The sequence below is a fragment of the Camelina sativa genome, chromosome 4 (genome assembly GCF_030686135.1).
Source record: "Camelina sativa cultivar CO46 ecotype springtype chromosome 4, ASM3068613v1".
NCBI lineage: Eukaryota > Viridiplantae > Streptophyta > Magnoliopsida > Brassicales > Brassicaceae > Camelina > Camelina sativa.
In genome coordinates, this window is record NC_141883.1 from 21,727,578 (window position 1) to 21,752,001 (window position 24,424).

The 24,424-nt window shown below is 34.3% G+C and overlaps 5 protein-coding genes, 1 long non-coding RNA gene and 2 pseudogenes across 10 annotated transcripts; 1 reads left to right on the top strand and 7 right to left on the bottom strand.

Annotated features, from left to right (window-relative positions):
* Positions 1–1,724: 1,724 nt before the first annotated feature.
* On the bottom strand, positions 1,725–2,770 carry LOC109132600 (uncharacterized). Of its 2 annotated transcripts, none has more exons than XR_015596174.1 (3): positions 2,640–2,770; positions 2,324–2,375; positions 1,725–2,204 (listed from the first exon to the last, which is right to left on the bottom strand). It is a non-coding gene; the product is annotated as an uncharacterized LOC109132600 (long non-coding RNA). The 2 variants fall into 2 exon arrangements; XR_002037616.2 differs by having other exon boundaries at positions 2,305–2,375.
* An 863-nt stretch (positions 2,771–3,633) lies between these two features.
* On the bottom strand, positions 3,634–6,639 carry LOC147946069 (uncharacterized; annotated as a pseudogene). The gene is made up of 7 exons (XR_015596318.1): positions 6,592–6,639; positions 6,099–6,530; positions 5,618–6,019; positions 5,276–5,531; positions 4,261–5,193; positions 3,907–4,167; positions 3,634–3,825 (listed from the first exon to the last, which is right to left on the bottom strand). The product of XR_015596318.1 is annotated as an uncharacterized LOC147946069 (transcript).
* Positions 6,640–6,776: 137 nt separating this feature from the next.
* On the bottom strand, positions 6,777–8,983 carry LOC147946070 (uncharacterized; annotated as a pseudogene). The gene is made up of 6 exons (XR_015596981.1): positions 8,829–8,983; positions 8,343–8,718; positions 8,015–8,249; positions 7,653–7,937; positions 7,466–7,571; positions 6,777–7,379 (listed from the first exon to the last, which is right to left on the bottom strand). The product of XR_015596981.1 is annotated as an uncharacterized LOC147946070 (transcript).
* A 460-nt stretch (positions 8,984–9,443) lies between these two features.
* Positions 9,444–11,141, bottom strand: LOC147946071 (uncharacterized). Its single transcript, XM_087510482.1, has 3 exons — positions 10,766–11,141; positions 10,362–10,655; positions 9,444–10,240 (listed from the first exon to the last, which is right to left on the bottom strand). The coding sequence occupies exons 2-3, from the start codon at positions 10,394–10,396 to the stop codon at positions 9,460–9,462; spliced, it is 816 nt and encodes a 271-aa protein (XP_087366608.1). The 5' UTR covers positions 10,397–10,655; positions 10,766–11,141; the 3' UTR covers positions 9,444–9,459.
* A 567-nt stretch (positions 11,142–11,708) lies between these two features.
* On the bottom strand, positions 11,709–14,231 carry LOC104780910 (BTB/POZ domain-containing protein At3g50840-like). 2 transcript variants are annotated; one of them, XM_087510483.1, is made up of 5 exons: positions 13,973–14,122; positions 13,799–13,871; positions 12,568–13,719; positions 11,944–12,437; positions 11,709–11,850 (listed from the first exon to the last, which is right to left on the bottom strand). In XM_087510483.1, coding segments are annotated over exons 1-5 (1,746 nt in total). In that variant the 5' UTR covers positions 13,999–14,122; the 3' UTR covers positions 11,709–11,849. The 2 variants fall into 2 exon arrangements, with proteins under 2 accessions (XP_087366609.1, XP_010503757.2); XM_010505455.3 differs by having other exon boundaries at positions 11,786–12,437; positions 13,973–14,231.
* Positions 14,232–15,161: 930 nt separating this feature from the next.
* On the bottom strand, positions 15,162–16,524 carry LOC104780911 (protein AE7-like 1). Its single transcript, XM_087510484.1, has 5 exons — positions 16,252–16,524; positions 16,054–16,158; positions 15,775–15,874; positions 15,609–15,654; positions 15,162–15,412 (listed from the first exon to the last, which is right to left on the bottom strand). Exons 1-5 carry the CDS (start codon positions 16,428–16,430, stop codon positions 15,312–15,314), a joined length of 531 nt encoding a protein of 176 aa, XP_087366610.1. The 5' UTR covers positions 16,431–16,524; the 3' UTR covers positions 15,162–15,311.
* A 4-nt stretch (positions 16,525–16,528) lies between these two features.
* On the bottom strand, positions 16,529–17,356 carry LOC104780912 (uncharacterized). The gene has a single exon (XM_010505457.2). The coding sequence runs from the start codon at positions 17,354–17,356 to the stop codon at positions 16,574–16,576; it is 783 nt and encodes a 260-aa protein (XP_010503759.2). The 3' UTR covers positions 16,529–16,573.
* A 182-nt stretch (positions 17,357–17,538) lies between these two features.
* LOC104780913 (AP-3 complex subunit sigma) lies at positions 17,539–19,531 on the top strand. Its single transcript, XM_010505458.3, has 7 exons — positions 17,539–17,679; positions 17,774–17,816; positions 17,975–18,036; positions 18,125–18,221; positions 18,762–18,832; positions 19,016–19,107; positions 19,200–19,531. Exons 1-7 carry the CDS (start codon positions 17,611–17,613, stop codon positions 19,264–19,266), a joined length of 501 nt encoding a protein of 166 aa, XP_010503760.1. The 5' UTR covers positions 17,539–17,610; the 3' UTR covers positions 19,267–19,531.
* Positions 19,532–24,424: the final 4,893 nt, after the last annotated feature.

Sequence of the window (24,424 nt, forward strand, 5' to 3'; positions counted from 1 at the left end):
GAACTTCAATGTAAAGGTTTTTCAAAGTAATAAGTAAACTCACACTGATAGAATTATAAAATTTGGAGAAATGTTTATTTCGATTAATCATCTGCTCTTTTAAATATATTAAATAAGTATGTTGTTGTTCTTACAAATAGGACAACATATATTATAGTTTAACCATGGAGTTAAGCAATGGAAATGGAACTTGTGATCGCAAGACAAAATGCTTATATATATTATGTTACACATTGATCGTTTAAAAATGAATAGGAACATCTAATTCTAAAATAAAGTTGATTTTTTTGTTAAAACCAATATATGTGAATTTAAATTTAACTATGCAAATTTTAAAAATAAATATGAATAGATTAGAAAGGCAAGAAATATAAAAGAAATATTTTTTTTATATATATATAAAATAAAAATTGAAAACAATGTTAAATATATATAATACTTTCTAAATTAAAATATAGAATCAAACTCTTATAAGTTACAACATATATGAGATATAACAACATTTGATATTGGTGGAAGAGGAGGAGAGAATGATTACTATAAGATGGTAATCCAAATTAGATAATGGAGATGAATCTTTAAAAAATAGAACAATGTAAAATATATATATATATATAATACTTTCTAAATTAAAATATAGAATCAAACTCTTACAACACATATGAGATATAACAACATTTTATATTGGTGGGAGAGGAGGAGAGAATGATTACTTATAAGATAATAATCCAAATTAGATAATGGAGATGAATCTTTTAAAATAAGAACAATGTAAAATATATATCATGTAGTCTCTAAAATTAAAATTTTAGCATTAAAAAATTTACAATGATATTTCATTTGTTTTTTACAACCCATACAACAAAATAAGAAATCAAAAATAAAATAAAAAACGAAAAATGATTTGAGGTATTGTAGAAGAGAATGAGAGAATGTGAAAATGAGATAGTAAAAGAATGCCAATATTAGAGAATGAGAGATTGAGAGAATGCTTATTTATATGATAAGAAATGAAGGAAGTTACATTTAGAATTATGGAGTTACAATAATAATTTATTGTATTTGAATAAAATTGAGTGGTAGAATATGATTAATGCATAATTTATTTTATTTTCAGTTATAATTTTATGTTAATGTTTGAGTTAAATGTATTGTATTTATTGGGTCTTAAATATTGTTTAAAGCAATTAGAAAGCAAATAAAAAAATAAAAAAAAATTAAAAGTATTAAATGAAAATCAACCAATAAGGAGAGACCAAAACCTTATTTTTATATATATGATTAACTAGCTCTTAGTTTGTTCTATTATGTTTGTTTTTATAGCAAACATTTCGTGATATGTAACTTGTAATGATAACACATTATATGTGCTGGTGGATGTTGTTTCCTGATATTATGGTTCTCGAATTTAACACTATAGTAGCACAAAATACTTGCTATGGGAAAGTGTTATATAGCGGTTTCCTTTTGCTATTGTGTAGTTTTAATGGCTACTATACCTTGCGATACCATCATTTACAATAACATTTATCAATTGCGGTTTAATAATGTATTTCAGCATTTTTCTCGTGCTATAATATAAGATTTCTTGGCTTTTATTTTGTACTATGTAATATTTATCATGACACTGAGAAAATTCTGTTTATATTGCAATTTGGATCTATATTTAACCTATATTGTATATATATTGAGTTGCATAATAATTTGTTATTTGAAACATTGAATTGCACAAAATGCAATTAGCTTTAATTTATGAAAGACAATGACTCATAAAAACAATCATATTACATAAAGTTAACTTAACAAAATGTAAACATCAAATGAACTAAAAAAAACATGAAATCGCTCTAAGAGTGGTTACCATGCCATTATTATTCAAAGAGTCTTGCGGTTTGAGGGCTCTCATTTCTCTACTTTTGGGCGTTTCTTACCAGTGTTGTTGCGTGTATCCTCCACAATGTTTCTCCAAACTTGCTTGTATAGTGGATCAATGTCTTCTTCCTCTAGTTTGATGCGTATTAAGTAGCCTAGGTGAGCACAAGACCTTCTAAACTCTAGCTTTGTTATCTTCTTCAGTTCATCATCCGCATCAGTTTGTTGATCGTTGATTGCTTGTTGTTGTGTATGTTGTCTGAGTGTTGGTACAACGTTCTTAGCGGAGAGGCCGCATATGAGTCCTTTACCTTCCATTTAAGTAACAATTTCTGCAGTACCATATATGATATTGTTTAGATATGTTTATTTTTAATCAACAACCATAACAATCAAAAGAAAATAAGATAATTCAATATAAAAGAATACAACCTTTGATTGAATGACGAACCTGTGATATCTAGATCTGAAACCTGAAAATGAATAGATCTGTCAACAAGAATCTGCAAAACACCATAAACAATCTCAACAGTCAAAATATTAACAAAAACCTGTTTTTATATTTCTTAAATCTAATAATAATGACTATCAGTGTTGGATTTTATTGAATATCTCCAAAAAACCTAATTCCAAGTTGAAGCAGTAACTAATATAATGTCGTAATACTCAGATCTACTTCATCAAACAATAAATGAAAATCCAGATTTCTTTTTGAAACAAAAAATCAGAAGATTCGAGAAACAAGCAATAGAAAGAGAAAATAAAACCTTTAGATTCATCGATGGTGAAAGAGATGATATGAGTTCCTTTTTAGATTCAATCTGTGTTTTTTTTGGTGTTTGAAGATGGTGAAAGAAGCTTCCAGATTGAGAGTTTATTAGGTTTCCTTGGAGAAAAGTAGATATCGAGATGATGAAAAGTTAATAAAAAAAAAAGCTGATTAATGACCGTTAGATTTATTCTAATCAACGGTAGATATGAATAATTTAGTGATCCACACCTTAATCAATTAGCCAATGAGATAATTGTTTCACGATTTGTATGTTATTAGTATAGTATTTTGTTATTTTTCTTTGTATTAATTTTGGAATATGGTGTAACAATTAAATAAAAATTAAAGTTTCAAATGGTAAAGCTAGTTTAATTTAAAATTTAAAATTTAAAATTGAAAATTATATTTTTACATTGTTAATTTGTGTAGAATGCTTTCAACTAAGAGATTTAGGGTATAAGGTTTAGGGTATAGGGTTTGGGGTTTATATCTTATATTACTATATGATTTAAATATTTATATATAATGCTAACTAATATTAATAATTCATAATTATGTACAAATATACATAAAATTATATTTTACATTGTTAATTTCATGTTTCATATATTGGTGTATAATGCTTTCAACTAAGAGATTTAGGGTATAGGGTTTGAGGTTTATATCTTATATTACTATATATATGATATAAATATTTCTTTTTAATGTTAATTAATATTAATAATTCATAATTGTTTCATCAATATTTATTTATTGTTAATATTTGTTTATCTTATTTTCTTAATTTTTTCAAAACTATTTGGTTTATTTATCTATTGATGTTAATTTTGTATATATCCAAATTATTGCCCGTAGCTAATAATATAACTAACGTTTTTAAAATTGGCTTATTATTATTATTATTATTATTATTATTTTATTTTTTGAACAACCAATTTGGCCTATTATCTTTCTATATATATTTTTAAATAAATTTCAAACATGTTAAAAAGAAAAATTAAATAACTTGTCCCATTTAAATTAATATCTCAAACATATAAATTCTGATTCAACCTTATTATCCAAAAATAAAAACAAAGGGACAAAGACCAGTGTATGACACAAAACAACACAAAGTACTCATGTCTTTAAACTACAAAACATGTTCCCCACTGGGAAACATCACTTGTCCTCATCCATTCCTGCTGAAAAAAAAAAAAATAGTCAGTAGTTGTTATTGTCATCATATTTTGCACACATGTAAAATTAAAGTATATACCCACCATTACAATTTTATCTTCTGGCCAGGCAAGACAAGATCCATGTGCATCTTCCATATATTTGATTTCAGGAGTTTGCCTCCAAACTGCAGCATCTTTAACAATCACAACATCCACCCATACTCGACAAGCATTAGGCCCCAACTTAACGTGATGTACCTGTTGATCAGGATCACTAGACGACCAACGTCCTTCAGCAACAACGCGATTCTTTCTGGATATATCCATCAACTTGCATTTTTGATTTTCTTTGTTGGCGAGACGCTTCAAGAACAACCAGCAAAAAATAATTTCAGAAAGCAGCAACTAGCAAAAAATAAATCCATACAACAAGAACAACCACAACCAATTATGTACCTGTGATTTCTGACGAGGAGATGCCCCTGTCATAGATGGTTTTGTTTTGAATAAAGGTTTCTTCAAAGGAGCTTTTGGGGTTTCTGGAGACTTGTCCTCCTGATAACTTGGACTTGCTGAGTTAGTCGAAGATACAAGAAGATTCAGAGATTTAGCAATTACAGGGGACATCTCATTATGAGATCTTATGCTTCCTCCCTTAGATGTAGATTTCTCAATAACAGGGGATTCATTCGATGTGTTCTCAATCACAACTCTATTTGCAGGCCATGATATAAAACAGTTTAAAGAATCCTGCAAAGTTCTCATCTCGACTGTAGGCCTCCATAGCCATGCACTTGTGTTTAAAACCGAATCCACATAAACTTTGAATGCATTTGGACCAATTGGAAATCCATTTACCAACGCTTTCGGTTCTCGAGACTGCCATCTGTCTTTAGCTACAACTTCATCATTTCTACCCAAAGCCTTGAGTTTGCATCTGTTTTTTGAACTTGTGATAGGGCTCTGTGGAAAAAAGGTACAATACAGTAAGAATGATTATTTCAGGAAGTGTAATCTACATACAAAAACAATCAATAAAAGATACTTAATCTTAGGTGCAATGTCTTCTGCAATGCCACCTTCACCTGGAACAATACATAAATCCACATCCCATGCAATCATTTCTCCAACTACATCCTCAATAGTAGACATTTCATGTATAGGTCTCCATAGTGGAGCTTCTGGCTTGGTAGCAGATTCAATTAAAACCTTAACTGCATTAGGCCCTAAAGGTATCCCATGTACTAATTCATCAGATTCATAAGAAACAATACGACCCTCTGCAACATTATCATCAGAAGAAGTCCAATCAACCAAATTACACTTAGGAAGTGTTCTGGTATTTACACTCCTATGTATAGAGTTTTCACCAACATCACCCTCTTGTCTCTGCAATTCCAGAAACATATCAACATACAATATAACTTAGTAAATATTATATCAGGAAACAATTTGTATATAGTATACTAACCTGATCATAAAGTTTTTCAATAATTTGCTCTAAGTCCTGAATTTTTTTTCTTCATTTGAACCTGATTTGCTTCCATTGCAGCCATAGAGCTGATGTTAACTTGGAAACAAGAAAGTTTGGTCAAGCTCATGCCTCTGCCCATTGCCCGCAGTCTTCCCGGATTATCAGGTCCCAAAATTTGACTAAGTATATCCTCCTTTGGATTTGTTGTAGCTGAATCCTGAGTACCTTCCATACCTATCTCGGCTGCCTTTCTCTGCATACAAATACCAAAGTAATGTACATCAACCAATTATGATCTCTAATATATAAAGTAATATAAGAATAATAAACATAACATACAATCTTTTTAGCCGCATCGACATTTACAGGAGTACCATCCTTCTTAGTACGTGAATCGAACCACACTTTTGCTCTTGTCACCTGGGATGGGTCTGAGCTTTTCTGGATTAAATCTTCTCTCAATCTGACCATTCCTTTATGGCCACAACAATGAGGAATCTGCTTCTTTCTTTTCATCTTAGCTGAATCACTTATTACCTTAAATGCTTTACTAGTCTTCTCTTTGACAAACTTACGCCATTCTAGAACAGTTATATTAGGTGGTCGCAAACCCATTCTATCTTTAATGTTATCAGCTCGTCTGACCGCTGTAACAAGGCGTGATTTGGCGGATCTCCATAGATCTCTCATCTGACCAAATACAGCAGTTTTCTTCCAAGGTTGGTCAAGATCAAACCTTGCCTGCATTCAAATGAATAATTACTATACACAAAGCAATTATAATTAAAAGAAGCAACTATTTCAGTAATTAAAAGAATACCTCAATAGATTTCCATAAAACAGTTTTGGTATCTTCACTTACTTTCCTCCAATCCGGGATTGTGAAAGGAACATGTTCCCGTACTATTGTACCTAAATATGATGCAAAAGCTATTGATCCTGGACCACAAGGTTCTCCCATGATAGCATACTCAACGTGAATATTTTCATTTGGATCCTTGGCGATGTTTTTCATCTTCGTTGGTCTTCGCTTCCTTTTACGCTTTGGTTCATCAACATTTTTAGCAACATTCAGAGCATCATCATGCTCAGCAGCATCATCTTCTATAGCTGCATCATCTTGTATAACAACATCATCTTGTATAGCAGATGCATCATCTTGTATAACAGCTGCATCATTAAGTTCATCTGTCGGCTGATTTTGAGAAGTGTCATCATCTTGTAAATCATTATCCACTTCATTATCCAAATTCTGAGTTCAATCTGCTTCTCTACCAATCCTTGAGTTTCCAACTGCTTCTCAGTTAACTCGCCAATCTCTTCTTTTTTTGTGTACGCCTTTTTCGCTGATAATTGACCATCTTAGTTCACCTGAAACAACACAAAACACTTGTTTATCAAAACAGATATAAACTTATGTAGAAAACAATCACATTCACATAAAACACACATTTTAAACAATCATAGATACAAAAAAACAGTCACATATAGTATAATTTCACACATAAATCCCTTCACAGTCAGCTCGGGCATTCCTAGCTTCATCAACCAGGTCATCTTCATCCATGTCTACTAACACAGGCAATGGTCCAACGTCTGCATCTTCAGATTCATCATCCTCTGCACTGTATCTTCTTTTAGAACCTCTCATAGCTACATACCAACTTGATGAATCATCTACCCTTGAATAAAAAACTTGATGTGCTTGAGATGCTAGTATGTATGGGTCTCTTGCAAAGGAAGCTTGACTTTGGTTAAGGTTGACAAGTGTGAATCCTTCTTCTTTCTTTACTCCATTACCTATATTTGCCCATTGGCACTTGAATATAGGAATGTAGAAGACATTGTAATCAAGCAGTATAATATCCACCACTCTGTCTTAGTAAGACACAACATCAACCATTGGAGAATTGTCTTTTGCACTAGCTATACACATTGTTGTGGCCTCATGCAACACACCACAGTTTTGAGTTTGCCTATCAACCGAAACTGTATGAAACCGATTGCCATTGACTATGTAACCCGTGTAAGTCCTTGCGCATAGACGAGGACCATATGCTAACCACTTAAGTGTATTTTCATGTTCAGAAGTCATAGGTATAGTTTATAAAAATTGTCAAGTATCATTCACTATATTGTAAAATAATAGATGATCAACCAAAAAAAACAAAAAAATAGTCAACATACCTGTTCTTTTAACCAAGATGCAAATTTCTGAAAATGTGTTCTCCATAAAAATATCGAATCACGTCTACATCTTTCACTAGAATCTTGTAGATGTTGTAGATGCATGCTAAAATTGAAAAAAAAAAACGTTAACATTGAGTAAATGTAAATACAGCAATATTATAAAAGAGAATGTAGAAGAACTTACTCCACATAAGGATCAATCAGAGCCATATTATGAATGACAGCAATATGTGCTATGTTCTTCTCATTCTCAGTAAGAGTACATGAAGTAGGTGCTGATATAGGACGACCCTCCAATATAGAGCAATTCTCATAATCAGCATTTCTTTCCATTTTCTCATCAGCATTTGTTGTCTTTTTCAAGAAATCACTGCAGAACCGCATGCACTCCTCAGCGAGATATGACTCAGCAATACAACCCTCTGGTCTTGCCATGTTTCTTACAAAGTCTTTCAGAACTTTCATGTACCTGCATATAAATACTTGTAACATGTAAGCGTAAAGTATATTGTAAATGGCATAACTTTATAAGTTATTAGATTGTACCTTTCAAATAGGTACATCCAACGAAAATGAACTGGTCCACATAACTGAGCTTCTCTGCCTAAGTGGACTGTTAACTGCACCATTATGTCAAAGAAACTTGGAGGAAAGAACCTCTCAAACATGCAGATAGTTTCCACAACTTCATGCTCCATTACAGAAATTGCCTCTCTGTCAATAACACGCTGACACAGTTTGTTGAAGAAAGCGCATAAGCGTCCAATAGCTATCCTAACACCTTTAGGTAACAAATCTTTAAATAAATAACATTGAAGATTAAAAAATTAACAGTTAATTATACAAGAGTTCTATCTAAAAGATTTCAGCCTACCTCTGATTGCAACCGGAAGAAGTTGTTGCATCAACACGTGATAATCATGTGATTTAAGACCCTTAACCGTACAATCTTCTATCTTAACACATCTGGAAATATTTGAGTAGTAGCCATCTGGTCCTCTGAAGTTAGATAATCGCTTACAAAATACTTTCTTCTCTATTTTGGACAAAGACCAAGGACCTGGAGGAAGGTAGGTTCTTTTTCCACGTGCTTGGGGATGTAAATCATTTCGAATACCAAGCAGTTGCATATCTTTTCGAGCATTAACACCATCCTTTGATTTCACAGAATGCAGCATTGTAGAGACAAGGCTAGCAACAACATTTCTCTCCACGTGCATCACATCTAAGTTATGCCTCACCGACATTTCCTAGACAACATAAAAACAGATAATAAAGAGAATGTTAAATACATTTATTTTCAAAAATATAGCAAATCTGAATATATAGTAGAATAACAAACCTAATATATAAATCATACCTTCCAATAATCTAACTTGAAGAAGATTGACCGCTTTTTCCATCTCGATAGCTCCTCTTCATCTACTTGGTCTTCCTCTTCTTCTGATTCATTGGATTCATCATCAGTATCAGAGGCTGATCCATCACGATCTTGCATCTTCCTCTTTCTTCCATTTACTTTTACATTCCCAAATCATTCTTGTATTTTTTTGAGTATTTGATAAATGTTGTGACCAGTCAGAATCCTACCTTTTCTTCCATGCTCAGCTTTACCATCAAACCATGATTTCTTTCGTCTATAAACATGGGTGGGTGACAGAGACTTCCGGTGAGACATATACACGTGCTTTCTATAATTAATCAACCAAAAACTATCTGTGTGCTTCCCGCAAACATGACAACCCATTATGCCTTTAAATTTGCAGCCTGCTAGATTTTCATATGCTGGAAAATCCTGTATGGTCCACATAAGCAATGCTCTTAAGGTGAATGTAGTGCGACTGAATGTATCATACATTACCTCTCCCTTCTCCCACAGATGGTTTAGATCCTCTATAAGAGGTTTTAAATACACATCTATATTGTTTCCAGGTTGAGTTGGTCCAGGAATCAGCAATGTCAACATGATGTTCTCCTCTTTCATACACTTGTCAGGTGGCATGTTGTAATTGACTAGCAAAACAGGCCATGCACCTAAGTACTTTCTGTGGAGTACCTTTCTTCACCTCACCAGTTCGCTTGTTAATCTTCCATCGCGAAGAACTGCATTTAGGACAACTGTCGAGCTCCTCGTATTGATTTCTAAATAGACAACAGTCATTTACACAAGCGTGTATCTTCTCATAACCCATATCAAAAGATTTGAAGAATTTCTTCACCTCATACAAGAATGTGTGCAATACATTATCCTTGGGTAGCATTTGTTTTAAAGTCTCAAGTAGACTATCAAAACTTCTGTCAGACCAACCACTCTGAGTCTTTAACCTAAAGAGTGAAACAATCGCAGATAGTTTGCTGTAGTTTGTGCAACCTGGATACAGTGGTGTTTCTGCATCAGCTAGCTTGGCTAAGAACTCATCTTCTACCTTATCATCCCCATCAGCAGCATCAATTAAATCACCCTGACTAACCAGCTCTTCATCCATAAACTCAGCAGCTTTGAACAAACCTAAGATCTCTTCGTTCCACTGGCTTGTGTTCTTTCTACACTCAGTCCCTGATTTCACTTCCCCATGATGAAACCAGTCCTCCCTTGACTTGTAACTCCAATCCATTCCCCTTGTTACAAGATGATCAACAATATCAGCGGCTGAGTGGCGATATACGTTGTGACAGTCAATACACGGGAAAATAATCATTGCATTGTCTCCTAAACCTGCAGCCACAGACCTCACAAAATCCCAAGCACCTTTCTCATAACCAGGATCGGTTCTGCAATGAAGTAAAGTAAAAGCAAAAAAAACAAAAGAAAAAAACGAATTACAAACTTTAAAAAATCTTTAACATATCAATTAAACCAATAAACTCAACTATACAAAACGTTTTCACATACCTGTTAAGATGAACCCATGTCTTTTCCATAACCATTTTATGTCCTTACCCATAAAGAAAACAAAACAAACACATAAGAATAACACAACCACCAAACAAATACCAAACAAACACCAAACAAACATATTCACACATTCAGCAACAGTTTATTAAAACGAAATATCAAACAACCAATTCATTCAACTTGTAAACAAATGCATCAAATATCAGTTTCATTGTGAGAACTAGCCTCTGTGTTCTGATGCAAACAGGCAGATGATGCAGGCAGAAGATCTGACTGATGAGATGTGATTACCTGACAAAATTTAAATCGGTCGAAATTTAAATCAGAGTACATATAATGGTCAAAATTTAAATCAGAGTACATAGTAAAGAACTGAAATACATTAATTGAATGCTTTATACCTTTCAGGTGGATGAGATCAGCTGGGTTCGAATCTACTGAGATCGGCTGAGCTATTGAGACAGAGACAGAGGCGGAGAGAGACTAAGGCAGAGAGAGACTGAGGCAGAGAGAAACTGAGACAGAGAGCGACGGAGATAGAGAGTGACAGAGATAGAGAGCGATGAAGATAAAGCGATGGATACCGGAAAGAGAGACAGAGATAACAGAGATAGCTACACAGAGACTGTGGGAGATTTGGGTGCTGAGAATCGAGATCTTGTCAATGAGAATCGAGATTTCATGGAATGGGTATTGAAATTTCAGGATAGGAATCAAAAACTTTGAGATATAGATAAGAGATCTGAGAAAATTTTAGAGAAACTGAAAAGCTTTTTGTTTTCTGGATTTTTTTGTTTTTTTGGCTAAGTGTAAAAGACAATCTTTAATTTTTGGTCATAGCTAAAATCGAGACTTTTTTTGTTTGGGGAAAAAAACCAATTATTTTGCCTCCAAAATACACATTCCCGACTATAATACTGATTTTTATGTTCCCGCTTAATGAAAATATATACTAGCGTTAATATAATGCTACGAAATACTTGGCATCCGATTTTGGTACTTTTAATAGCAATTCGTAAATTTGTGCTACAAAGGTCTGCTACCGAAGTTTATATTTCTTGTAGTGATACTGGTAGTCAAAAACATAAATTCAGCTAATAACAATACGCCGATTTTATATAATTAAACCAAAAAAAAATTCTTATATTTTATTACAATGTTATCAACATATTTTTTAATTGATTTACTCTCAATGATGACCAATTTGATTTTAGATTGATCTATAACATTTTTTTTTTTTTTTGTTAAACAGATTGATCTATAACATATATATATATAGTTTTAGTAGCAGCATATCAGTGTTGGACCCTAACTCAATTCCAAAGATAGTTCAAAAGAGAGCAATTGCAACACAGTACACTATATATATTATCCAAAGAATATATCAATTTTTCCGCGTCGATATCGAACCATATCTATGATGAACAAAACATCGTTATATGTAATATCGAAACACTACTCTCTACTTGCAACACGTTGAAACATCCTACAAATACACAGTGTAAAATAATGTACTTTAATAGTTTCATTTAATCATCTTTTTAAGGAAATGTTTTGAAGAAAAATACAATTTACGTACTAGCTTAAAGAACGTCGTCTTGATCTTCGATCAACCAACGTTGCCTCATGCGAATCACATACCTGAGTCGTAAATTTGCATCCCAACCTCTTCCCGAGTGACCATTTCCGCTCCCTATCGTTCTTCTCCTCCGATGAACTTTCCTTATTCATCTCACCGATGATGACTTTCTTCAAGTGCGAGTACTCTCTCTCTAGTTGGTTCACTCGTGTCCTCATCGTATCCATATCCAAACGAAGCATCTCATTCTCCTTAACCGTCTTCTTCCATCTCCCAAACTCCACCACTTCTCCTTCTTCTTCCTCCGTCATTAATAACGTCCCGGTGATTACTTGTCGGAGCTGTAACTGCTCTAGAAACAAGACTTGTACGACGGCTCGTAGTGGCAAACGCTCGTTTTGTGCCGCGTGTGTGCATCCTTCGACAGTTAGTTTTCGGCAGTCCATTACACTACAAATCTTCTCCTTCTCTGCCTCCGATATCCACGGATGCGCCTAATAATAAATAAAACAAAAACATTAAAATAAACATCAGGTGCTGTGGTGTAGTGGTTATCACGTTTGCTTTATTTTAAAAGGTCTCCAGTTCGATCCTGGGCAGCACCAATATTTTTATTTTAAAAACCTTGAAGTACATATCGACAGCTCTGTAAAGTCCATCATCGTAAACCCGTGCTTGAACCGGAACCAAAACCGCCAGATTATAAAACTTCTCCGGTTTAAGATTACCGTCCGATGCAATCTCACCAAGAACTCCGTCCATCAGTTTACCAACCACCTTCAACGGCGAAGACACGGCGTCCTTTTCGAGATAACGACGTAAGAGTCTCTCCACAAGATCAATATCGTATAACGTGTCGTTGAGATACGAGTAACTCGGGATGAGCAAATCATCAAGTGTAGCTTTTTCAAGATCCGTTCCGATCTTTTTCTCCAGTAAGGCTCTGCAATTCTCGGAGGTGTTGAGGATGATCGCAGATCGTAATATTCCGAAGAGAGATCTCGTCGTTGATGTTGGGATGGAGGAGTTGTTTAACGGAAGAAGATCTGAGATTATAGTCTCTAACAATTCTCTTTGTTCATTCTCGGAAGCTATGGTGGTGGTGGCAGAGGTGGAGGAAGAAGAATAAGATGAACGGGAGATTCCGGGAATGTGTTTCTTGACGTAAGAAATTAAAGATTTCTCTATGATCTCATCACTCAGACCTCTCGATTTCAGAGCTAAGATCACTCGTCTGAAGATCGGAAAACTCATTTCAGTTAAATCTTCGAACCAAAGCTCTGTTTTCGATTCTTTGCTCTGTTTCTTCTGATCAACGGTGAAGATACCTCCGTTGTTTATTGGCCAACCGAGCAAAAACGAAGACGGATCGGTTGAGGAAGCTTTGAAGACGATGGAGTCTATACACTGTTTCGTTAAACCGAGTGTTTCGGCTAGAGACGAGACTGGTTCGCAAGATTTCAACGCTTTGATGGATTCTCGTACGTTAGTGAAAACGTACTGGGAGAAAAACCTCTCTGTTTTCGAAATTAGATTCTCCGGTGAGTACTCTTCCGTCATTTCGAGATACTCGGCGGCGCAACGTAGTGGAACCGCCGTGGAAACAGAGATGTCGACTTTGAAGCCGTAGCTTATCTTTACCACCGTCTCGAAAATATCTGAACCTCCCGGAAAATTCTCGAGCTTTATGTGAGGATCAACTTCACTCTGTTCTGTACTCTGTTCTTGCTCTGTTATTAGCTGGTGAAGTTTTCTGCTTTTTGACATCAGAGGTAACTGAAGAAAAAAAACAATATCAGTTTTGGTTTTATGTTAAGTTTGAATAAGGAAGAGACAAAGATGAATCTTGTGAGACCTTATGAAGATGAAATGTTATATCATCAACTTCGATTTCGATGTCACTTGGTAAGCCTGTGGTGCAAAAGAACCTGCACCAAGAGAACCAAATTTATCAGTATTTGAAACATAGAAACATGTCTTTGTTTACACTTCACACTACTGAAATGAGTTGCTTTGTTCTTTTCTTTACCATGCTTGCTTCTTGGAGTTTGCCATTAGAGAAACTCACAGAAGAATGGAAAAAAAGAAGCAAAATCTCTCGATGGAAGTGGAAGCAATTGTGGAAATATTATATTGGGGTTTTGAGTAAAGTGAATCGAGTTTTTTTTTTGGTGATCAATTCTTTTAAGCTTAGCAATAAATATTTCTGTCTTTTGCTTTTTGTAAAAGGAATTGATTGTTTAATATTTTGGATGCAGAACAGCCAGGATCTCAAGAAATTGGGCATTGAAAAGAGGCAAAGTCGCACTCATTTCTTAATCTTAATACTAAAACTTCCATCCAAGTTTTACTTTCTCTAACTTCTACTTGTGAATGCATAAATGATTCTACCTAATCTTTGGTTAGAGTATAAAACAAGTACTTTAAAAATTCTTCAACCAATTATGGTTTTAATGCGGATAGCAAAGATACGGTGGCCCAAAATATTTATTACTATTTTTTTGTATGCATATAGTATAATGATGATGTAAAATGCCTTCAATCATGCTTTGAAAATTCGTTGGAACACAACAATATATCATTTAAGATATGTATGAATGTATCAATGTCAATCATGCTATCAAATTCAAAGTCATTCATTTCTTCTTCTTTCTATCAAAACCCTATCCTGAGTCTCCATGCATGTTACAATTTGAGTCACTTGTTAGATGAAAAACTCATTTGCAGAGTTAAACAACTAACCATTGATTAAAAAATCAAACTAACTCGTTGAGTAGAATAATATAAGACATGTCCACAGAAACAAACAGTCAACTGACGGTTTAACCCCAACTACCAAAGTAGCCTCAAGATAAATAAAAAAAAAAAAAAAAAACAACAGGACAGGGGGATCTGTGTAACTAATGCAGACAGGACATTGATATTTAAGTCAGAATCTTAATATCTATGGGTTTGTAAGAGTTTGTCTCTTACATTGCCTGTTTTGCCTGTTTTGAACAACTTTTACAAAGAAGTCTGCACAACATCAAGATTGGTTCATTGTTGACCACACTATATTGGCTTTAGTAGTGTTTAATTGCACAATTCTAGCAATTAGCCTTTGGGAAATAGATTCATATTTAAGTTACAGATAACAAGTCAAAGACAGATGGAACCTGATCAAACCATTTATCGCAATTTCTTTTATAGCTGTGTTGGTAACTCAAACTGCAGTTACATTGACAAAAGGTTCTGTATTATTATCGAGTAGTATGCAACATTCGAACACCGTAAAATGTGTATTCTCAGACTAAAGAGTGGTCTCATTAAGGCATTATACAACCCAGGATACGAAAGCCTGTACAAGAGGGTAGAAGTAAATGATCTGATCATATCTCATCGGAGAAGATACACTCATCCACAAGCTGACGGAGATTAGGATTCTCCATTGCAGCCGCCACCCGTTCTTTATCATTCAATTGTTTATTCACTACAACATAAAAGATGATCCCAATGAGTATCAAAGTTCAGAGCAAAAGAGATCAACTTTCGTCAAATACAAAGACAGAAAACCAGATTCATAGTTACTACTAAACCATCATCCATTCTTTTTGCAAGTTCTACATTTGTTAAGCTCTATAGAAAACATATCGAAAGAGACGGTCTAGTAACATAGACTGCCTCACCTGAATCTTCATCGGCGTGGGAACCAGGAGACACTAGGATATCAACCTAAACATGAGTAAAACAAACACAGAAGCAATCAAACATATATAACCAGAGAGACCTTTTGAGAATTTGTCTTAATCAGAAGAAAAAAGAGTGAAAGAGCTTTTTGAAAGCATAGATGACCTTATAATGAAGTGGCAAACGTTCGTTAAGCTTAGCTCTCAGACAAAGACCAATTATAGTTGCCATACTGCAATGCTGAACCGTCGGTGTAAACTTAATCCTGAGTTAACATCACAAATACCCACGACACTAAATGATCATCTTAAAGCAAAAAAAAAGGCCTCAACATTTGGATCCAATTCATATGACAAATCCATTAGAAAAATTGAAACTTTCTTCTGATCATATCTAAAAATCGGTGTGAGGATGAAGTTTAAATAGTAGTAAGTAGTAACTCACAAGATGCGATCGAGCTTGTCATCGACAGTAACAGATTCTTCAGAGAGAACACTTAGCTGCTCCAAGGTATAAGGGTGTTCTGGATCTCTTATGTCTCTTACATACTTTGCCTATATTCGTCAAAGATTCCCAAAAATAGCAAAACCCCAAAACAAATTGAACTAAACCAAAACTCAGAATAGTAAAAAAAAAAGGATATCATAGATGTCAAGAGGATCAACACCATCATCTCTATACTGATCTTCTTGTGTACGAACGAGGCGTTCCTTCTTGGCTTGCACAACTGGATTCGCGTTTATCAGTCCCAGAGTCATCTTCTTCTTCCTCTTCTTCTTCTCTCTCTCTTTCCTCAACCTTGCTTCTCTGTGTACGGACATGACCTAATTGATTTGATTTATTAGTAGTACTAGTGCTCTGCTTACAAAAAGGTCACGGGTTCGAAGCTTCAATATGTGTTAAAGTAGACATATTTAAATGTTTCTTGTGAATTGATTCACAAAAGTCTTTCCATTTCCATTATTTAACAAACAAAAGAAGAATCTTTTACACTGCTAAAGGTTTGATTTTTCGGTGCAAAACGGTAAACAACAACTCCGATTCTAGAACCTTCTTGAGGATCATCACAGTGTATAACATCGACATCGAAGAGCTTCCGAGCTTTCTTGAAAAAGATCGATTCTTTCTTCCATCTCTTGAGGTGAGACATGAGAAACACTCTCTTGGATCCTTCTACTAAGAGCATAAAACGCAGCGTTTTTAGGAGAGGTTCATAAAGATGCTCGTGGTAAACCACGTCAGACGCTAAAACCAAGTCAACGTTTTGACCCAAAGCTTCCACGTCATCGATTTCACCCCAACGTAGAGACGCCACGTGGACTTTCCCACCGAATCTACCCGCGGCTTCAGCGTTCGCGTCTGCGTTGAATCTGAGATTCTCGATCACGTTTGGGAGATCCGTCACCGTGACATTGGCACCAAGCGTCGCAGCCGCCGCGATTCCGACGATTCCGGTTCCAGATCCGAGCTCGACGACGTTAAGCGGTGAAGAAGGAGAATCTGAACCCTCGGATTGGAATGTCGATAAGGTGCGAGTGAGTGGGCTGGTGCTTGGGTCACGACGGTAGTTATCGAGAAGCGTGACGAGAGTTGTTGCAGGAAGCCAGAGCTTGAAGGAGATGCCCAGCGACGGTAATTGCCGGACCATAACCGTTGATTCGATCGAATCGATCCGGTACAACTGAATTTCCGGTTCACTGGAAGAGATATTCTCACCGTCGACTTCGTTATCTCCGATTTGAAGCATTGTTCGTGCAGTCAAAAGTACGGCGGCGCTTCTCTCCTATTACTCCACTCAGTACTAACTTTCAAATTCCGAGTAAATTAGGGCACTCGAATCTGATTACACGTGGAGGCTTCTTATTGGTGATGTCGTCATCAAATTGAATTTGTAAAAGCCTCTAATCTAGACAGAGGGTTTACAGGGTAGTAGTAGTGAATGAATGATGTGAGATCAGAGTTTTGGAGAGTTTCAGAGAAAGAGAGACGGAGAGGTGAAAGATGATAAAGGCAGTGATGATGATGAACACACAAGGCAAGCCACGGCTAGCTAAATTCTACGATTACACGGTGCGCGATGCTTGTTGAGATCAATTTTGTTTTCAAGTTTTGGTTTCTTGGATCAAATTGACCGATTTTGATTTGTCAAACTTGGGGTTATCAGCCTGTGGAGAAGCAGCAGGAGCTGATCCGCGGCGTGTTTTCAGGTTCTCGATCACCTCTGTATCTTCGATTCCTAACAATTTCATAATCTCTATTACTAAGAGATCTAAGGTTGAGATCACCGGAATGTGGTGTTTTTTTTTTTTTTTGGTATGATCGTTAGAGGCTGCAGTTTTGGTTTTTGATTATGTTTAATTTACAGTACTGTGCAGTAGACCTGAGAACGTAAGCAATTTTCTGGAGATCGATTCGTTGTTTGGCCCGGTAATGGCTTCTTCATTGTTTGTGCTATTTATATATAATCAACAATACCTTATATTTGGCTGAGTTAACATATTTACTGTGTTTGCAGGACTCTCGGCTTGTATACAAGCACTATGCTACACTCTATTTTGTGCTTGTATTTGATGGTTCTGAAAATGAGCTTGCTATGCTTGATCTCATTCAAGGTGCGTTTTTTTTTGTTTTGATATTTGTTTATTATATAGTCAATCGCTATTGTTCTTAGATTCCAATATAATCTTAGATGGCTTGTCTGTAAAACCTAGCTCCATTTCAATTTGTGTGCTTTGGAATGAGATAGTTCTATAGTTTTTAGCTTGTTTCGAACATCTTGACAATATTGAAAGACAGAATTCAGAATCAGTATCTTGTTCTCTCATTAAAGCTTGTCGCCGTGAATCAAGTACAAATGTGCCTGAGTAGTGTGCCAGCTCAATTTCTCGGGTATAGGATGTAATCTCAGAGTATATTTATATTGGTATTGTAGTTCTCTTTCCAATTTGAGTCTCTCTCTTTAATCAAATTTCCGGTATATTTCTTTCCTTTTAGTTAATAGAGAGAGTATACTTGGCTTGAGTCCACTTAAGTCTGTCACGGATTGTTGTTAAATACGAATTATTGATTATTCCTCTGCTCGTTGATTCTTTCTTAATTTAAGCTGTGAATTCATATTATGATGATCTAAGTTAAGATTATTGCGTTGGCAGTTCTTGTTGAAACACTGGACAAATGCTTCAGCAATGTCTGTGAACTCGACATTGTGTTCAACTACAGCAAGGTAATGGTTTTTTTTTTTTACACAGAATAGTCCGTTCCACCATATACTCGATTTTATATTCAAAAGCTGATGCTACTGCAGACTGATTTGGTCACTCTTTTTAGATAACTTAACAGAAACAAACCCATGTTAAAGTAGTAATGCTTTTTATTTCTTCTTCTTTCTTTCACTCACATGTTGCAGATGCACGCAGTGTTAGATGAGATTGTATTTGGAGGACAGGTACTAGAAACTAGTTCTGCCGAAGTCATGAAAGCTGTTGAAGAAATATCAAAGTAGCTCCTCACCCTTCTCTCTCAGTCTCTCTACTGTTTTCTGCATTTGTGGTGTGGAGATAAACACAGTTGTACTTCTGTGTTTTTTGCAGATTAGAAGCTGCCTCAAATTCAATTTCACTTGTGCCGAAGTCTGTTTCCGGCTGGCGTGGCCGATAAGCTTTAAAGCTTCCTGAACTGTCACTGGAAACAAGAAGTCAGACAAAACATGTATAACAAAGGTGTTTTTATACATGTCTGGATCCAAAGTCCAAACATGTTTTGTTTAGTTACCACCAAATGTTTCGTGGATGGGCTCAATGGTCTAACCGTGGGCCTAAGAATTGTAACTAGGGGGATGGATGGGAACTGCATGCTGTTTGAGAATGTAACAAAAACGAGGAGAAGTTAAGATCTATAAAATGTTAAACAATGTCCACATTAAGATTATTATGGATAATAAAACTAGAATAAAAAGTTTTAGGGAGCTACAAGGTAAATTATAGCAAGTACGAAAACGCCGAACGGCGTGCTTTGTGTGAAAAGAGTCAAAACGGAATTCGATGGGTTGGGGAAAGAAGACTGAAGATTCGAAAATGGTTTGAAGTGCCAATTCATATCCAATTAGTATCATTCTACCTTTTGAAATTCTTATGATCCATCTCTGCATTTCTCAGTACCAGCTTTTTGACCTTTTCTAGTACCCAATAGATAGATAAGATGCCTATGTGGGTTTTATATATATGCAAATATATATATATATATAACATAATAATGGTATATACTTTCAAAAATACAACATTGTTGTTACTACTGATTCCAATTCAAACAGGAAACACCTAACTTAATTGTTTAGGCCATATTGGGAGGGGATATTGAATCTTTAAAGTATAAAGTAGTTGCATTCATATTAATAATTTTCAGTTTAGAAAAAAAAAACGACGATTATCCGAATTAGGATGGAATGTTTCCCTCTTTATGCACCTAAAGCTATTGGGCTACAAGAACAAGAAAAAAGTTGGAAATTTTGTGTTGTGTTGAAGACAAAAGAATAGTATAAGTGGAAGATTCAAAGTGGAGTGTGATTTTTGATTGGGAAACGTTGAGAGCGAAACACATACTATATAAAAAAAAGAGAAACTTGTTGGATAAAGATGATACAACAAATCGAAATATACATTGTGCCCTAGAAGAATTGGTCAAGCTACTAGCAAAGATGTACCATGGACCAAAGTGACCACCTTTGATCATATTTATATTTGCATATCTTATGTTTTTTTTTGTTTTTGTATAATCATGATGATTGATACCTCTCCCAATCTTGGGGCATTCCTCTAGTTGGTCCAACAAGTTTTCTTTTTCCACTTTTGCCCTTTTCACTTACGTTGGACCGCTCCCACATTTGTTTCTCTTTTGTTTTCCTCTTCCTAAATTTATCACAGTTCATAACTTCATATAATGTGGTTAATTTATCCATTTCACAAAGAATTAATAAACCAATTAAATGTGTTACCTACACCAAAATATATAAAAGTTTATTCAACCCAACGAACATTTGAATTTAGCTATTTATGCCTTACCTACACCAAAATTGTTAGTATATTTTATCAGTGTTAAGATTAATTTGTGTTTCTAAATTTTTTTTAATAAAAAAAGCAAAAATGGAGAGCTACACTCCTATATTACAGTCAAACGACACAAACCATATATTAGTTGACTGAATACAAAAACTGTAGCTGAAGTCTTTTATTAAAAAAAAAAATACAGAACTGTTCATAACATAAATCTTTAGGAAATGTGAAGAGACGCTTTCGAGGGGACAACATGAAGTTACAGGAGCCGTAGACCAACAAAAAAATATGGTCTTTAACATATGACAGCTGGAATTTGTACCTTTCTATCAACCATTTAACAAAAAATCACGGGGCTAATTTGAAAGATAATAATAATAAGTAAATTAAATCGAGGAAAACGTTGCAAATAGACTTCTTAGATTCCAATTTCCAACTGTAATTAGTAGAAGTGCTCATAACTATTATGGTGGCAACACCAAAAAGAAAAGAAAACAAAACAAGTAGTAATAATAGTATAACTAAATTGTAAACATCTTAATAAGTGACTGTTAATGACAAATACAGTATACCATTTTCCACAAATAAGAACTTAGTAAAGTACATTTTTCCATAGTAGACTGATTCAATCAATTAATAGAGTATAAACAACCATATATATACACTTTAACAAAAAAAAAAAAAAACAACCATATATATATACACATTAATTATTTTACGAAGTGTGTATAATAATTCAAAAGCAGAAAGCATTCTTAGTTAGCCCCTATAATGATTTTTACATTTTTCAAGAACGCATACCATACAAACAGAATTTTCAAAAAAAAAAATAAAGAGAAAGCAGAATCCATCAAAAGGGCAGAGATGAGAAAACATTCTAGTCGTGTTTTGTAACTTTTGAGGAATGTTTTTTTTTTTAATCTATTAATGTGAGTATGTGACCAAGACGACTCCTAAACCCAACACATACATTACATTAAAATAAAAGTTATGCAGTTAAACAAATTTTAGTTGTTGTTTAATGACTTATCATTAGATCGATCTCTCTCTTTAACATGCATGCATGCGGAAGAGAATTAAATCTCGCGGCTAGTGTCCACGTGGCGAACCTGATTAACGACAAAAGGATTTAATTCAAGTAATCAGACGGAGATCGTCGTCGTCACCAAAAAACACGATCTCTGTCTTGGAACTCGCGATACTTTTTTCGGAACGTTGTGGTTCCCACCGAATCCAAACATCATCATCGTTGCATCATCCCATCAAACACCGTGTAGTTTTATTGCTTTCGTACTGGACTACGAGCCGGTCTTCTTTTTGTTTTGCGTATAGCCGTTTGTGTTTTTCTTCCTTTTTAGAGTTGTGTAAACTACTCTTGTCTACGCAAACTCGCAAACGTCAAAGTACTTTACAATTGTAGTATGTATAATCGAGTGAGTTATAAAATTGAGTAAAACATCTAAATGTTTGCATACATGAACTTGTTGTAACTATATTTAAATGTGTGTTATAAAATATATCTCCTTGAAAATGCCATTTAAGATTGTGATTTTCTTTTGTATTACTTAAATTAAGAAATACTACTATAGTATTGGATTGTCATTTCATCCATAATATTTTGTATCAAAATTTGTGGTATAAAAATTGGAAAAAGGACTTAGTAATTTAGATTATGAATTGTCATTTCCTATCCAGAAATATATACGTGAAATGTTTTTGAGGTATTTGAATTCAAAATATACTACTGAAAAACAAATTAAATTTCCAAATAAAGCAAATCCCGGAGTATAATTACAGAAAGCCGATCTTGTACCACAGTAGGAGTTAATTACGTAGTTTATTTTATCAGCGTTAGTGAGAAATGGTTGGTTTATTCAAAATTCACTATCCAACCACGCGCCGATAAGGCCCGTGAGTTTAGAACGGGTAGGCGGGTGGTAGCGTGGGTGGGATATTATATCCCTAATATTAACATGGTATTGCATAGCATAGTGATGAAGTCGTAGAATATTTACACAATCAGAAATTGAGTGACCCTTTTGTTTTAGTTTTCTAACTCAAATGCACATAAATAATTTATATTTATTTATATTTGTGACTCATCATAATGAATAAATTGAAATTATACGTCTCAAATATTCGGAATTATAAAACCCCGTGATTATCCATCGAAACATATACATGTTCTTCGTACCATATCATTATAATTTGGCTTATAGGGAAAAAAAGTTATCATGTGGTATTACTATTAGGTATAATGATTTAAGAGGTGGGTCCAAATAGCTTTTTCTTTGTTTCTTTTCGCTAGTTCAAGATCAAATTTATGGGGAGTATTATTAGTTCTTTGACCTTTCCTTTTTAGAGAGTCCTTCTTTGACCCATCGAGATTCAAGAGCAGAATCTCTCTCTTGCTAAGCTAAGAAAACATGAAAAGTGAAAAATAAAACATTTAAAAAGAATGAAAGAAGAAGAGATGTATATAGTTCATACATGTGTATGCATAGGTTCATTGGGGGGTGTTGCTTTGATCATTGTAGGAAGGTACTTCACTTGAATAGAGGGGATTCTTCCCTTTATCTTTTGGGTTCCTCACAATCTAATCTATTAGCTTTTCTTTTCATGCAGTATTTTTCTTGTTACTCTACAAACTCTTCCAAATCTTCTTGGATATTCTCATGTCATTATGATTCCAAATTCGTATTCTCTTTATTAAAGACCTCAACAGGAATTGGATTCTCATGGTTTTCGATAAGTTACTATGAGTGATTCTAACGCGACAAAATGGAAGATTGTTTTGTTTGTGAATCATTTATACTAATTACTAAGAGACAAAGTGGTGTTTATATATGATTTAACCACCTAGTTTGTTTTCTTTTTCTCTAGTAAAATGAGTTTTTAATCGATTTATGAACATAAATTATAGTACTATTTAACAATTCGTATAATACTAAAAAATGTGATATATATATATATATATAATATACTCTCTTGTACTATATATAATACTCTTTTTTGCCAAAAAATAAAATAATACTACTCTCTTTGTAGTATAGAGTTTTGTGGACTAATTAGGTAAATTAACCATCATTCATCACATGAACAAATACATGTCTAGAAGATTATAAACATAATAATGTTAAACCTAAAACTAAGAAAATTTTATGATAGTTATTAATAGCTAAATCAATGTGGCTGATTTCAGTTTTGACATTGAAATCTTTAAAGTTGGCTCGTGGTCATATTAGTGTACAGCTGATGTGTGAAACACGAAACAGGCCATTTCTAAACTTGTTCTCTAACAAGATAGTGATAGGAAAACCGTACGCTTTGCGTTAATGAAACAAATAAAAGGTTGACTCGCTCATATATAAATCGCGTTGATATTTTCATTGTAAATTGTTGCTTATGTAAGGGGACGAATTAAATATAAAAGATGATAGTCATGTAAGCTTACAAAGTTGTAACTAACATTGTTTTATATTCAGTTGATATAGTAACTCTTTTATGTTTTAAGATGATCATGGGTACGTTGTTTCTTGTTTGTCGAAATAAACTTCAAAAGGCGAGTAAATCATCTTGATTACATGCCCAATTTTAAGTAAAAATCAAGTGTAAAATAGGGTAAGAAAATAATACAGAAGAACATACCATAATCAACATCATCTACAATGAAGTGTCAGTTATCAGTACCTGAACTGTATGATAAGCGATTCATTCATCTCGATACACATGTCCATCATCTTGATCGGATTATCCATTTTTTGTTT

Excerpts from the sequence above, each read along its gene's own strand:
- LOC147946071 (XM_087510482.1), bottom strand. The coding sequence starts at position 10,396 with ATGGTTATGGAAAAGACATGGGTTCATCTTAACAG. Across the intron at positions 10,241-10,361 it reads ACATGGGTTCATCTTAACAG|AACCGATCCTGGTTATGAGA; the intron begins GTATGTGAAAAC and ends ACTTCATTGCAG.
- LOC104780913 (XM_010505458.3), top strand. The coding sequence starts at position 17,611 with ATGATAAAGGCAGTGATGATGATGAACACACAAGGCAAGCCACGGCTA. Across the intron at positions 17,817-17,974 it reads GATCCGCGGCGTGTTTTCAG|TACTGTGCAGTAGACCTGAG; the intron begins GTTCTCGATCAC and ends TTTAATTTACAG. Across the intron at positions 18,222-18,761 it reads TATGCTTGATCTCATTCAAG|TTCTTGTTGAAACACTGGAC; the intron begins GTGCGTTTTTTT and ends TTGCGTTGGCAG.
- LOC104780910 (XM_087510483.1), bottom strand. The coding sequence starts at position 13,998 with ATGGCAAACTCCAAGAAGCAAGCATG. Across the intron at positions 13,872-13,972 it reads AACTCCAAGAAGCAAGCATG|GTTCTTTTGCACCACAGGCT; the intron begins GTAAAGAAAAGA and ends CTCTTGGTGCAG. Across the intron at positions 12,438-12,567 it reads CTGTCGATATGTACTTCAAG|GCGCATCCGTGGATATCGGA; the intron begins GTTTTTAAAATA and ends ATTTATTATTAG.
- LOC104780912 (XM_010505457.2), bottom strand. The coding sequence starts at position 17,356 with ATGCTTCAAATCGGAGATAACGAAGTCGACGGTGAGAATATCTCTTCC.
- LOC104780911 (XM_087510484.1), bottom strand. The coding sequence starts at position 16,430 with ATGTCCGTACACAGAGAAGCAAGGTTGAGGAAAGAGAGAGAGAAGAAG. Across the intron at positions 16,159-16,251 it reads GATCCTCTTGACATCTATGA|GTATGTAAGAGACATAAGAG; the intron begins TATCCTTTTTTT and ends AATATAGGCAAA. Across the intron at positions 15,875-16,053 it reads GACAAGCTCGATCGCATCTT|GATTAAGTTTACACCGACGG; the intron begins GTGAGTTACTAC and ends ATGTTAACTCAG.